General features: G+C 39.0%; 1 protein-coding gene across 1 annotated transcript in view; it reads left to right on the top strand.

Annotated features, from left to right (window-relative positions):
- LOC113732512 (annexin D3-like) overlaps nt 1–13,784 on the top strand; it is a 44,409-nt gene extending 30,625 nt beyond the window's left edge. Inside the window, exons 4-6 of the mRNA XM_027258336.2 lie at nt 11,858–12,070; nt 12,190–12,279; nt 13,381–13,784. Coding sequence (XP_027114137.1) covers nt 11,858–12,070; nt 12,190–12,279; nt 13,381–13,584 — 507 coding nt within the window. The 3' untranslated portion in view covers nt 13,585–13,784. The remainder of the gene's footprint in view (nt 1–11,857; nt 12,071–12,189; nt 12,280–13,380) is intronic.
- Nucleotides 13,785–16,043: the final 2,259 nt, after the last annotated feature.

Below are 16,043 nucleotides of genomic sequence, written 5' to 3'. Positions count from 1 at the left end.
GTCTCCTGTTGAAATTGTTGAGTGTTAGTAGCCAAAGATTTCACAATATCCTCAAGTGACATACCTGATTTAGGAGCAGATTGTTGCTGTGAAAGTTGAGGTCTACGTTGATATTGTGGCTGTTGTGGAAATCCTGGTGGCCTTGCTGCATAACTAAAATTAGGATGATCCCTCCATCCTGGATTATAGGTGTTTGCATAGGGATCATACCGCCTCTGAGGTGGTCCTGGAAATCCAACTGCATTAGCCTGCTCAGTCGAATCATCTTGGAGTGTGGGGCACATATCTGTTGGATGACTCGAACCATAGCAGATTCCACATGTTTTCAATTGCTGCATTTGTCCTATAGCTAACTTTTCAACCAAAAAAGTTAGACAATCTAATCTTTGCTTTATTGAAAAATTACTTACCTCATTGACTCTACGAGTTGTGTTATCCTGCCTGTCTCCAAATTGTTGAGCATTTGCAGACTTCTTGCCTCCGTGGGTGTTTTATTCATTAAGGAGCCCCCACTAGCAGCATCAATAATTCTTCTGTCAGTTTGGGACAGACCCTCATAAAAATACTGGATGAGGAGTTGGTCAGGAATTTGATGATGAGGACAACTAGCACATAGTTGCTTGAATCTTTCCCAATATTCATGTAGAGTCTCTCCATTGAATTGTCGAATTCCACAGATGTCTTTTTTAATGCTTGCAGCTCGGGATGCAGGAAAGAATTTTTCTAGGAAATGCTTCTTCATGTCTGTCCATGTGGATATTGACCCAGAGGGCAGATAATATAGCCAATCCTTAGTTTTATCGGCTAAGGAAAATGGAAAGACTCTTAATTTAATTTGCTCCTCTGTGACTCCCTGGGGTTTCATTGTCGAGCAAACCACATAGAATTCTTTGAGATGCTTGTGGAGATCTTCACCTGATAAGCCATGAAAAGAAGGAAGTAAATGGATTAGTCCAGATTTCAACTCAAATTCAACATCTAATGTAGGATAAGTAATGCATAGAGGCTGTTGATTTAAATCTGGTGCAGCCAATTCTCTCAATGTCCGTTCATTAGCCATGGTGCTATTTATCTCTTCCGTCTCACTAAATGAATCCACAAAATCTACTACTGAATTATGTCCAGTAGATGAGGAGGATGCCTCTGCTCGTTCTCTTGTTGCTTTTCTCAATGCACGAGCAGTCTTCTCTATCTCAGGATTATATTGCAGTTCACCTGTACGAGAAGATCTAGGCATAAACCAGTAACAATAAAAATAAAAATAAAAATAAAACAAACAAAGAAAATAAAATTCAAAGAAAATAAATTTATTTTGACACCAAGTCCCCGACAACAGCGCCAAAATTTGGTGGGTGTCAAACCAGCAAAAATAAAATTCCTACTCTTAAGTCACGAATTAAGTCCACTATGGTACTGGAGCAGGGACTTAAGCTGTGCAATGGGTTACAAGCTTCACCCTGGTGCCAGAGTTTGCTTGATCCGATATACCAAAGTATCTTAATTACGTAAAAGATAAAATTCGAATATAGCAGTGAGCAGGGTCGAATCCACAGGGACTTGAAAATTTATTTTGAATGAATGAGTTTGTTTGGATAAGAGTTTATTTGGATGATTTATTTGAGATATTTACTGTAGCACTTTTTGTGATGTGATGTATGTGAGATAAAAAGGTGGTTGGGAAGATAAAAAGGTGATTGGGATTTGTGAGGCAAAATTTTTTTTTCCAAAATCTCTTTGTCCAAACAAACTCAATGTAACATTAAATAAAAATGGAGGGGATTGATATGGAACTGTCTAATTTAATTGCTCAAATTAAAAATAAGATAATGGCAGATAAAATAAATAACAATAAATATAAAATAAATTAACGGAAGAAAAATCTCTAGTCAAAGGTATAATCTCCACTAATGGTTCGAATCATTGATCACAGATGCAGAGATAAAATCTTTCATTTACAAATAAACTGGTTATGGTTGTCAACAAGTTCTGACAACCTGCCTAACCTTCCTGATTCGATAACCACAACAAGCTCTGTGGTTATTGCCCTAGCCAATTAAGCAGTCCTAAACACGCTCTTAGGATTTAACCTATTGACAGCATTAATCATTAGACTGGCCACCAATTATAACCAACAAACACACACGCTCGGTTTATTTAGGCTATATCATATATTTCCGCAACAACAATTCAAAAGTTTCTACTACAATTGAATCATGTCACTTGCCACATGCACTAAAATTACCCAACAATTACGGATTGAGCACTCTTAGATGGCTGTTAATTACTCACACAATTAAACAGTGATCAAGTATTTAATTGCAAGAAATAATCATATGAATAAGTGAACAGGAAATATATAAATACTTGCAAATTAAAGAACGTAGGCAAATCAATTCGATCTCACAGTTTTGTCGAACCAAAGCTTCGATTTAACCTCTGACTAGATGAAGAAATTAGCCACTCCTCATAGTTGAATTGCAGCCAAAAGTACTACTTGAGTTCTTAAAAAAGGAAAATAAATTGGGAAAAGGAAGGAAAAACGGAACGGAACAGAATGGCCTGCGTTGATTTTCAGAGTCTTCTCCCTTTGCCCTTCCGTTTTCTCCTTCTTTTTTTTTTTAATCCTCTTCAGTTGAACCAGAGGTCTTGTTTTACCTAGCGTCCCCCCAGGGCTTATTTAGCGTTTCTTTCTTTTTTTTCTAAAAATGGGCCTCGCGTGCAATTGAAGCTCAATGGGATGCGGGCTTTCTACTGCATCAGTTGTACTGTTCTTTGCTGTAAACTAACCAAAAGCAAAAGCCCAAAATGCTTGCTAACTTGATGCAGTAACAATCATCAACCGAACAGGGCATTGTAGATGAATACTCCTGGATGGTTACCACACCCCATCATCCCTGATGTAGCGGTTTTCAAGTATCAACTAAGAAACTTGTATCAAGATTTTCTTAATGGAATTTCCTCAATTAGGCTTCAATTTCTCCTTTTCTGCCTCAATTGACTTGAAGTTCCTAGAAATCACACAAAAATTCAAATATAAGTAGAATCTAGCAAATTATCACAACATTTGGTCAAAATAAAGGGAAAAATATTAACAAATAAACTGCCTAATTTGCGCATTAACAGTGATGGTGGAGTCAAATCAAGAGGGCGAGCTCGTACTAGTTCGAAAGCCTACCGGGTGGCAGCAGTGTATAGATTATAGGAAGTTAAACACCGTCACGAAAAAGGATCATTTTCCCCTTCCTTTCATTGATCAAATGGTAGAGCGATTAGCAAGTCGAGCTTACTATTATTTTTTGGATGAATTTTCAGATTATTTCCAAATTGCTATCGCACCCGAGGACCAGGAGAAGACAACCTTCGCATGCCCTTTTAGAACATTTGCAAATCGAAGGATGCCATTTGGGTTATGCAATGCACCTGCTACCTTCCAATGTTGTATGGTAAGTATTTTTTCGGAATATGTTGAGAAGATTATTGAGGTTTTTATGGATGATTTCAGTGTGTATGGCGAAAGTTTCGATAACTGTCTAGATAACCTGAAATTAATTTTGGTTAGGTGTATAGAAACTAATCTTGTGTTCAATTGGAAAAAATGCCATTTTATGGTCGAGCACGGGATAGTTTTGGGTCATATAGTGTCGTCTAAGGGTATTGAGGTTGATAAAGCGAAAATAGATGTTATATCTACTTTACCTTACCTTGCGAGTGTGCGGGAAGTGCGTTCTTTCTTGGGTCACGCAGGTTTCTACAGAAGATTTATCAAAGATTTCTCGAAAATTGGAGCGCCCATGTTCCAACTTTTGCAAAAAGAGGTGCCCTTCGAGTTTAATGAAGCATGTAAGAAGGCGATTGATAGGTTAAAGGAACTATTGATCTCTTCACCCATTATCCAACCGCCCGATTGGAACCTACCATTCGAGATCATGTGCGACGCCAGCGATTATGCAGTGGGCGCGGTGCTGGGTCAAAGAGTGGGGAAAGCAGCCCATGCTATATACTACGCATCTCGAGCCCTGAACGGAGTTCAATTAAACTATTCAACCACCGAAAGGATCTTTTAGCTGTTATTTTTGCTTTAGAGAAATTTCGGTCCTATTTACTGCGTGCTAAGGTTATTATTTTCTCTGATCATGCAGCCCTGCGGTATCTGTTGACTAAGAAAGAGGCAAAATCGCGACTTATAAGGTGGATACTGTTGCTACAAGAGTTTGACCTGGAAATCAGAAACTAGAAAGGGACCGAAAATCTGGTAGCAGATCACTTGAGTCGAGTACAAGTCACCGAGGACGACCTCCCACTGAGAGAAACTTTCCCCAATGAGCTCTTATTTTCTGTTAATTTATCCTTGCCTTGGTATGCAGATTTCGTTAATTTTCTAGTCACTGACAAGTTTCCTGCAGGATGGCCTAAGGCAAAGAGGGACAAGTTAAGGAGTGATGCAAAGTCTTACATCTGGGATGACCCTTACCTCTGGAAGCGTGGTGCCAACCAAATCATTCGTAGATGTGTAAGTGAAAATGAATTTCAGTCTATTTTAGCTTATTGTTACTCTTTTGCGTGTGGAGGTCACTTTGGACCAAAGAGGACGGCTCGTAAGGTTCTAGAGAGTGGATTCTATTGGCCGACCCTCTTTAAGCATGCCTACTCATTTTGTAAGTCATGTGATAAGTGTTAACGAGTAGGTAATATTTCGCGTAGGGATCGAATGACCCAAACCCTAATGATTTTTGTTGAGATTTTTGACGTTTGGGGTATTGACTTTATGGGCCATTTTCCTTCGTTTTATGGTTTTCTATATATATTGCTTGCCGTAGACTATGTTTCGAAATGGGTGGAAGCAAAGCCCACCCGTACTAATAATTTCAAAGTGGTTGCAGAATTTGTCAAATCTAATATTTTTGTCCGCTTTGGGATGCCGCGAGCAATAGTAAATGATCGGGTACCCATTTCTGCAACAAGACGATTGCTGCACTTTTCAGGAGGTACGGTGTCTTGCACAAAGTCTCCACTTCCTACCATCCTCAGACAAACGTTCAGGCGGAAGCATCAAATCGAGAGATCAAGTCGATTTTGGAGAAGATGGTTCGACCCGATAGGAAGGATTGGAGTATGAGATTTGAAGATGCTTTATGGGCATATAGAATGGCGTACAAGACGCCAATCAGCATATCCCCTTATCGTTTGGTATTTGGGAAGCCATGTCACCTCCTCGTCGAGTTCTAGCATAGAGCATTTTGGACGGTCAAGCAATGCAACATGGATATTGAGGAGGGCGGAATTTAAAGAAAGTTGCAATTACAAGAATTGAAGGAGATTCGCAACGAAGCCTACGAGAATGCTGTGATTTATAAGGAGAAAAATAAGATATTTCATGACCAACAGGTCTCTAGGAAGACGTTCGAATGTGGGCAAAAAGTTCTATTGTACCACTCAAAATTGAAGTTATTCCCAGGTAAGTTACGTTCTCGTTGGATCGGTCCCTTCGTTGTAACTAATGTTTTTTATTATGGTGCAGTGGAGATCCAGAGTTTAAGGATGGAAAAGAAATTTGTGGTGAATGGTCATCGTCTCAAGCCATATTATGATGGGGCTCCAGTTGAACGGGTGAAAACGATGCATTTGGAAGATCCGATTTGCTTGGTTTAAGCAAATTATGGGCTATGGCTAGCCAAAAACACTAAAGAAAGGCGGTCTTTTGGGAGGCAACCCAAATATTAGTTTTATTATTTTTAGTGGTTCATTTCTTTCGTTTTGTCGTTTCCCCGTTGGGTAGTATCAATATTAATATTTTCTCCACTGTGATCAGGAAGTGAAATCTTGGCGTGACCACGCGGTGTTTGTGCCTCCTGAGGTCAGAGGGCGTTTATCAATCTTGGCGTGCCCACGCGGTGTTTGTGTCTCCTGAGGTCAGTGGATGTTTTGTGATATTGGCATGCCCACGCGGTGTTCGACGACCCAAGGCATGAATTCAAAAAAAAATTATTTATTTATTTATTTATTTATTATTATTATTATTACTACTATCATTAAAAGAAAAAAAGAAAAGATTATTTTCGTTTTAAACCCTCAAAAAAAATAAATAATAATATTTAAAAATAAAAAAAAAATTTCAAGGAAATTTTTTTTTTCTTTTTAAACCTTAAGTTTTTGTTTTCTTTTCAAAAATTCAGAATTTCGAAATACAAATTCGGAAAATGAAGAGACAAGGTTTTGAAAAAAAAAAAAACTCTTTCTTTTTCTTTTTTTTTTCCTTCTTTTCCTTCTTTTCTTTCTTTCTCTTTTCTTCCTTTTCTTCCCCGCTGCCTCGCTTCCCCATTTCCCTTTTCCCCTTCGACCGACATCCCTTGCAACCGCCGCGCCTCGCCGTCCGCGCCGCCATCACCACCACTTCGGCCATCTCCACCAGCGGCCAACCTCGTGCGCCACCAGCTCTGCCGTCTCCCCCATCGACGTCCATCGCTAACTGGCACGCCGCAGCCGATAGCACGCCGCTGCCATCGCGCCCCCTCGCCCGCTAGCCCGTTGCACTTCACCAGCTCACAAGCTCGCCGCCTGCTCCGCCGCAAACCCACGCTGCCGCCGCCCTCGCGCGCAGCCCTCTTGCCCAACCGCCGCCCGCAGCCGCTGACTTGATGACCTCCATCAGCACCACCACCTGAGCCGCGCGTGGCTCTTGCCTCTGCCGGCCTCTCTTGCAACCTCGCACACGCTTACCGCCACCCATACCAAGCGCCGCTTCCTTCACCACCAGCTCCACGGCCGCGCACATCTCCTCCATTGCCGCACGTCACCACCTGTCCAATTTAGACAGGTGGAGGTATTGTAATCTCCTCCTTGATTAGCATAAATTGCTGGAATTTGTGTTTGGATTTCTTGATGGATAAAAGAAGGTGATGATTTGGCATTTTCTGGGGTTAATTTTGGACCGAATTGGGTATAATTGCTGCTATATGCGGGAATATTTTCTGATATTTATTGAATTGTTGGGCATTTGATTTAGTTTTTCCCTGCGCATCCACCAGTGGTACTGGTGTGGGTAGTTTACATCATATTTGTTACTCCTGTGCTATTGGCTGTCTCATTAACTACTGGGCATCTTTATTGAGTCGTTTCTGTCCAACTTCTGAACTGCTACTGTTGGAGTTGCCAATTTCTTGGGTCATTTGCTACTTTTAGCAGGTCGAATAGGTTAATTGACTGTCCAATTGGGGACAGTTGTTGAGATTTTGGTTGGAATTGTGTCCAATTGTTGCGATTTGTTGTTTTGAGTAGACACTGGCATCGCTTTTAGTTTGTTTGAGTGGTTGTTTTAGTGCATTATTGGGATTGTGTCCTAGTATTGTGGGTACTTTTCTGCGTTCATTTGTTGAATTGGGATATGAAGGTGCCGTTTGCATTTGCCGGTTGAAGTAGTTGCCTCTATTTGCCTTGTTTGGGGGCTATTGTGCCAATTGCTCTGCTTATTCTGCTTGGGTACATCTAGTGAGATTGTTAGGCTGATTTTCTTCTGCTTTAGCCTTAATTGGGGCCACCAGTGGTTATTGCTTGCACTTGCTGTCTTATTGGGGTAATTTTTATAGCCTGTGGGTGCTTGAATTGTGCTTTCTATTAATTGGGTCACCTGCTAGCTACCATGGTCAAACCACGATCTTCCTCTTCTAGGTCTAGGACCCCTAGGACCCCTCAGCCCCCTCCACCCCAGCACTCCATTCCCGCCTCTGACCCCTCGCACGACCCTTCCTCCTCTGGGAGGAGGGCTCGCCTTGGGCGACAAAGAGGCATCCATATCTCTGACCCTGTACATTTTGGAGGTCATTTGGACTTCACCAGGGCAGCCGACAAGCGGCGATATACTGCGGCCTGTGAACGGCAGATTATCCCATGCCATTATCAAGACGCCGCCACCTTGGGCCTCCTAAATATTCGAGTTGGTTTTGACGAGTTGATTGAGGCCATTGGGTGGCTTCCCTATTCTCGTATTACTGACTGCCCGGCCTTTGTTGAGTTGGTTAGGGAGTTCTATGTCACATTTGAGTTCGACCTCCCCACGGGTTACACAGTTTCTACCCCTAATGTCATTCGTTTTCGTTTAATGGGTCAGGAGTTCCATCATTCCATAACTGACTTCAATCTGGCCCTTGGTTTTATTGATCCAGCCTATGCCGAGTCTCGTGAGTATGCCGAGAGTGCATGCGACTATGTCCAATCCTTTTTCTCCCGCTATCGCCATATTTGGGAGGAGATGTCCGTAGATAGAGATAACTATGACCCTCGTCTATCTAAGGGTTCTTATCTAAAGGGCTCGGCGTCTCGCTATATCCACCATTTCTTGGCCTATAGTTTCTCGAGTAGGCGAGATAGTTCGGGTATTCTGTCTAAATCCGAAATTTTCTTTATATGGTATATGCATAACAATATTAAGGTTAACCTTGGGTGCTGGCTCGCTTCTCAGTTCAAGTCTATTTTGCCTAAAAAGAAGCGCCCCTTGATTCTTGGGTCCTACATTACTCACTTGGCTATTAATTTGCATGTACTTGATATTTCTAACCATGATTTGCATATAGCCTGTCAAATGGAGCCCTTGGATATCCCGTGTTTAGAGAAAATGGGCTTAGTTCGGGAGGGCGACGACGGTTGGGAAGTTGTTCCCCCGAGGCCGCTCCGGTCCCCCCTCGGTCATCTTTTGCCTGAGCTTCCACGGATGGCGGCGACCCCGGCCCGTCTACCTCCGCACCGCCCCCTTCCGCCCCAACGGCCGACGATTGGACCCAACTCCGGAACACCGTTGAGAGACTGGAGACTCGCGTGACCCACATTAGGATCAACTTGCATAGCATGGCGCAGAATCTGGCTGCATTTATGCAACATGCGGGCATTGCTCCTCAGTTCGCGCCCGATCCACCCCTGTTTTGACGATTTCAGGGAAGTACTGTTGCCCTTCTCCTTCCTTTTTGCTGTTACATTATCACATTGAGGGCAATGTGTGACTTAGGTGTGGGGGGGTCAGTTTGGGTGCTAGTATTTCCAATTTCCGATTTTTGGGTGTTTTCCCTTTGTTTTCAGTTTAGGTGTTTTTCCTTTGTTCTTTTTGGGTGTTTTTCCCTTGCTGTTATCTTGGTGAATGTTTACTCTTCTATTGCTAGTTGTAGTTTTCTCTATGAATTGAGTTTCGGTGGCAAGTAAGAGCATACTGTCCTGGTGAAAATTTTGAGTTTAAACGACTTGGTGCAGTTTATGGCTAACTTGTTTAGGCAATGTAAATATTTTGCTGGCATTGTTGTGTGGATTGGTCTCCTGTTGACCTTAGTTCTCCATATTTAGGACATGACGTAGGCTATGATACTTGGTATTTTGGTGTTCTATGGTGAATAACATATGGCTATACTCCGCTAGTGTCGTCACCTAGTAACCGGGAGTCTTAACCACAAGTGTTGGCTCTCGCGTCAAAAAGTGGCGATATCTATGAGTAAGTAGTCCTGGAGCTGTGAAAAGTTGAGTAACTGGGCTCTTTCATCTAAAAATGTCAGAGTTAACGTCACAAGACTTGAATAGCTTGGGAATAAGCATTATTTGTTCAATCCAAAAAAAAAAGAGAAAAAAAAAGATCAGATGTGGAAAATATGTTGGTCTATGATCATGTTGGCCCGCCGATCCTTGGTTCTCAATGTTGAGATTTTGGTTGCCAGTTGACTTAATTGCTGACTGTTGCTAGTTAATATTTGGATGTCCTAGACGAGTTAGCCATGAATTGGACGGGTCTATGAACTTAGGAGCTAACCGGGAGAGATATGTCTTGACACTTAGCCACTAAAACTTGATTTCGGTATAAGCACAGCTGGCAATGATAACGTGAAAGCTAGCCATTGTTGAGTTGAGATGTCCCCATGCTTGAGGGCAAGCGTGATTCAGGTGTGGGGGAGAATTGATAGGGTATCATTTGTTAGTAATTTTATTATTAATGTCCCCTTTTGTCCTTGCCAAATAGTGTCTTAATTGGTAATATTTACTTATATTTGGTATTTGGAATCAATTTCAGGAGTGAAGCAGAAAATTACCAAAAAGGAGGGACTTTCTGGAGCATATTACTTGAGACATGGGAGATTTCTAAAAAGCTCTATCAAGGCGGCCCACAAGAAAGGAACAAAAAACTAATTTCCTACCCTTTTGCTGATGAGGAGAAGACCGGTACGGAGAAGTCCTACTAGCAATAGTAAACAAGAGTCAATTCGGCAGGGCCTATCCTTGGTAATTCATCTTCTCAATTCGGTGGGGGCCCACGGGATAAGGAGCACTAGTCATTCGGCTAAAGAAAGGAAAGTAACGCACGGAGGCCTAAAAAAACAAGAAGAATTCGGCTTGCTTGTGGCAAAGTGGTGGGGACCACGGAAGATAGGAAAAGCATTAGTCATCTTTGGCTTTAAGAAGGGAACAAACGGATAGGCAGGGGGAACACTAGCTCTTAGGATAGTTTTAGTTTTAGTTTTTCTTTTCCTTTCCCTTTGTCAGACATACGTCAACTGTTCGACAATATTCCCCAACGGGAAAGACATATTTTATTCCTTACTTTCTAGTAAAAAAAAAAAACGCAATGCCTTCGCAATCAATTAATTTGCGTGGAGATTTAATTATGCGGCGTGGCTAAGCCTTCTATCTAGTCAAGGGTCAACTTGACGGCGCAGTCCCGAAAATCTGTGAGATCTAATTAGTTTTCACGCGTTCCTCAATTTATTAATATTTGCACGTTATCTGCTTGAATTTTCATGGGATTATTTTATTAATTGGATGTCAAGGGCCCGATGTTCAATGTGATATATTAATCTCGTGCCAATTTAGTCAATTAAATCCGTAATTGTTTGATTGATTAATATTAGTGGCAACTGGTGTGTTTACGCATTAGGGGAACGTGTAATCTAATTTAAATAACCCTCGTAGCGTGTTATTGATTATGGTTAGGTTTTTCTAGTTATTAATGCAATTGAAAAATTAATTCCTACGGTCGTACCTAGGAGTATTTTCTGGTTAGGGGTGATCAACGGTCGTACCTTGGTCTTCTATAAAGTAAGGAAAAATTGGTCGTTAGAGTTCATCGGCGACTATAACTAGCCTATTAATGAATTAAGTGAACCTCTCTTGCATCAATGATCGGATAAATGGACTGTGTCTGAGTAGTTGTATCCTTGGCTATAATTTAACTATTCTTGATTTAATTCTTGCTATATTCGTGCTAGTTAATTATTCATTTTTTGTTTAATTGCTTAATTATTTTTAGTTTCATTCCGATAAAATCCCCCTTTACTAATTGGAATTTAAAAGAGACAAATACCCCCAGTCCCTGAGGAGACGACCCTACTTACCGCTGTCTACTGTTTAGTAATTTTTGTCAACTAGTTAATTCTGGTATATCGGATTAAGCAAACTCTTCGGGAACAGGGTGAATCAAGTAACCCATTGCACACCTAGAGTCCCTGCTCCAGTACCTAAGATTAATTATTGACTGCTTTTAGTGGTAGTTAGGTTATTATTATTATTATTGCATAGGCTCGACGACCTGTTAATTAATTTGCTTTGAATTATGTGAACACAGATGCTATTATGTGCACTCCGCACTCAGTATTATAGCATATAGGTAGAGCATGTATTGGTAATGAAGCCAATGTCCACATTAGCGATATTACTTCTGTTGGTATCTTGTGCATTTTGAGGCAGACTACTATTCACTTTGGAAGATCCGTTGATAATCCAATCAATTACTGTCATTGAGCATATTTACATAGCTCAGAACACATTTTAACCTTATGTTGTAAGTTACACATTAATAATGCTCCTAATTACTATTTCATCTGGACTTCCACAGATACTTGTTCGACTTATAAGTTCATACAGATTTAACAAAGAAGTAGTGAATTTTAGTGTTGCTAATTCAGAGGCAGCTACTCTACATGATGCAATTAAAACGGGGCAGTTGGATCATGATGATCTAGTTTGGATACTCAGCACTAGAAACTATTTTCAGCTTAGAGAAACTTTCAAGTGCTATAAGTATAAATATGGGAGTTCAATAGAACAGGTTCATCTTCCTATGCTAGTAATGAGTTTCTTATCTTTTTTTTTTCCTTTTTTTAATATGTCTAACTTCTGTATTTGTCCTCTAAACTCGACCTATCTTGTGCACAAATATCTTGTCAGGATATTATGGCTTCTGGCAAAGGCACTTTGGAGTCTATTTTGAAAGTGGCTATTTGGTGCATAGACGCCCCAGAAAAGCACTTTGCAGAGGTAATAATACATTTATGCTTTCATCAACGGTTCTGCTCTGCACTATTATTGAAGTGATTATTCTGTGCAAATGGTACATCTTGAGCTTATGAATCGGCCTTTTGCTTTTTTCTCTTTCTTGTCTCATAAGGTAAACATGTCTCAAATGTAATGATTTCGTGAGCAGTATAGTGATATGTAAAGATGCTGTTCTTATGTCTCTAGATTGCTATTAATTCTCAATTTTTAAAAATGCGCATTCAACTATTTTCAACACTGAAGCAATGTATCTTGATATCTGCAGCAATGCTTATTAAGTATAAGCTCAAAGAAACTTTATTATATGTTACATTCTCTGCTTCACTTTTCTTTTCCCCACTACTTGTAGTGGTAATGCAATGCGAAGCATCTAGCTGGTGAAAGGAGCCTAAAAGCCTTTCATGTGGTTGGAATTTATTCAGATGAAACATTTGGGATTACCCATATTTCATAGATACCCGTTCTTTTGACGATGGAAAATACAGAAGCTAAAGTTTTTAAGGCTATTAGCTATAACTTCAGCAGACAAATGTGCCTCTGTATCAATTCATTGATTAACTTAATTGACTACATGATCATCATAGTTTGAAATGCACTCATAGTTGCCAGAATTGTTCATCTTAGTATAGGAAGTTAGAGCATTGGTTGCGCTGGTGAAGAAAATAGTTGTGCTTCTTGTCTTGATTAGACTTACAAGTCTGAAATCTTGCTGGAGTTCATGTCCATCGATAATTTATTCACTTTTAAAATTCCTTTCTCAACCTAGTCCCTCTCATATCACTACCAGCAAGGTTAATCTCTCTCTCTCTGTCTCTCTCTCTGTGCACGCATGTTTGGAGCAGGTCTGGAGAAAATCTGTTACACCGCTCTGGAAGTATAGGCTCCATTCTGAATAATTGATCTTCAGTTTCCATTCGTTTTTATTGAAATGGAGACTTAACTCTTGCAGGATACAGAAAGTTGTGAACTTTGGCTCACGGTTCTATTGTGAAAATTTCTCATCCATAAAGTACAAAGTTTGATCGAATATTCTTCTTGTAGATCATATTTAACTTGCGATTTCCTTTGATTAAAACACATCAGGTGATTAGAGCTTCGATCATTGGCCTTGGGACCGATGAGGATTCTCTGACCAGAGCTATTGTAACTCGAGCAGAGATTGACATGATGAAAGTTAGAGGAGAATATTTCAACATGCACAAAAGCAGTCTTGATAATGCAGTCATTGGTGACACATCAGGGCACTACAAGAACTTCTTAATGACGTTGCTGGGTGCAAAGATTTGATTCAATTTGTCTCACCATATTCTTCATGTTTTCTTGTAATTAATTAGCTCGGGTACATGGATTTGGTATTAAAGCGTAAGAAATGCTGCTTTGCTTGGGATGCTTTTAGCATTTACTAGTTGAAGAACCACTGGTATTGTATGCATTTTCACTTTTGCTACCTGTTTCCAAGTAATACAGAATAAATATTGTTGCTGAAATAGTTGAAGTTAGATTATGGAAATTAATATTTGTATAGCAGTTGATATATTTGCATGAAGATTGAAGAGTGAGTCTTGGAAGTCTCTAAATCTTGTTTTGGTTCTATTATTGTGTATAGGGATTGCAACAACTATATAATGACATGAATGGAAATTAATAGGCATCAACATGTCCTGCATTCAATTAGATCATTGTTGGGTCATACCTGAACCCAAAAAAAAAAAAAATGCTAGGTTGGGTCAACCCGTGAATTGACGCTCTAATCCCGTGAAATGGTTATCTTGTAATACTCAAACATTATAGAGGCCGTAATCTGTAATTCACAAAAACTAACACCCCTCGTATGTCACTTGAAGGTTTCAATTGCAAGTTTTGGAACCTTACAAGTTTTATGTTTTATCATGTATGGCAGCTAATTAGATTTTGTTTTGGTTAAATACTTCAAATTTTTAAGTTGTTTTATGCTCTTAAGACCTTATTTTGTATTGTTTTTGAAAATTTTGAATAATCTAATGCTGTTTTTTTTTGTTATATATTGTAGTACTGGACTTGCTTTTGCCGGAAACTCTAAAATTTGAAACTTTAGAATTCGTTTTTTGCTTTGTAAACTTTACTGTGTATGTTATCTTTGAATATTCTTCAACGATGAGAACTTTATTATGTATATTATCTATGAAAACTCTTTCAAATTGAATGGTTTTCATCATTAAATGAGTCAAAAAACTCTCCAACAGTAAGAGTGAGTAGGTTACATGATTGAATGGGCTGAAATATGTGATTAATGGGTTACGAGTTTTTCCAATGCATTTTTGGTTAACAGGTTAATCTTGTGAAACATGATCCACGCTACAATGATTATAATTGTGTAAAATGTAGTGAATCGAATTGGATCAACCTGTTAATTCGCTGGTCATAACATAAGGGAAATCCAATAAATTAGTTTTACTATTGAGGTTTACATCAGGATATGACAATAATACAACACGACAATCATACAAGATCATCCATTGCCTTCTTACACGTGTACTTACCGTGCTGGTGTGCCAAAAAGGCTGTCCTGGGATTGACGCTTGTGATATTGTCACGTGTTCTCAAAAGATTGCTCGCAAAAGTTGGTTAATAAAGTAATTTCAACTGTTGTTAAATTATATCAGATCTGGAGCATAAATGGTTGTGCTGATTTTTATCCAATACTACAAGATGAGACTCTTTTCACTAGTAATGTTTTGAAAATCGGACCGGACAGGCCGGTTCGATCGGTTGAACCGTGAACCGGCCATGGCACCGGTTCGGTTCTATGTTAGGGTTGACCATGCTAGAAAACCGGTCAAAAATTAATCCAATCGTGAAACTGTCGAAACTGGATTGAATCGGTTTTTTCCGGTTTTTGAGTTTTCCTTTTTCCTTTTTTTTTTTTTTTTTTACGTTTTGCAAAATGTAGTTTTGAAGATTTGAACTCATGACCTTTGTAATAGAAGACCAATATAGTAACCGTTGCACTATCACATCTTATTAATTTTTTTTTAAACTCATTTTTATAAAACAAACACTCATATTTTTTTTTTCATTTTCTTACAAAATCTCATTCTCTCATGACTCTTTCTTTTTAATCTTCAACTCTCTCTCTCTCTCTCTATCCTCTTTTTTTTGTCACTTCCTTTTTAATCAAACATCTTTATTTTTAATTTATTGATGTTTTCTTACATCTTTTAATTTTATTTTTGTCCATTAAATTAAAAAAATTAAAAAAGAATTATTTTTTTAACCCAAATTATTTAATGCCACAACCACTTACTTTTATCTCATTTTTTATTTCTTATCAAGTTTGCATTTCTATTTTCGATTCTCTTGACTTCTTTCGAACTCCAAACTTTCTTTTTTAAATTGCAATCTCTAAATCCCAAAACGTAAATTAAAATTTAAGTTCACAATGTCTAAATTCTCATAGGCGTGAATTTTGTATAATTTCAAAATATTGTGATATTTTTGGGTTGAATTTAAGATTTTTTGATAGATATAATTGAAATTGAGATGAAATTTATTTGTTTTAACTTATAATTCAAAAATACATAATTTATTTTTAAAAATCCAAGTTATTCAAAAATGGTAAACTTTTCATCATGTAAAGTATTAAATTAGTCCATTACATGTCTTATTTTGTGCATATATATATTTATATAAATTATTTTTTTTAAAAATTCATTGAACCCAGGTTGAATCGGTCCGACCGGTTGAACTTCGATCCTTTCACTTCACCG

The sequence above is a fragment of the Coffea arabica genome, chromosome 2e (assembly GCF_036785885.1).
Source record: "Coffea arabica cultivar ET-39 chromosome 2e, Coffea Arabica ET-39 HiFi, whole genome shotgun sequence".
NCBI lineage: Eukaryota > Viridiplantae > Streptophyta > Magnoliopsida > Gentianales > Rubiaceae > Coffea > Coffea arabica.
This window is presented reverse-complemented; position numbering and strand designations above follow the sequence as displayed.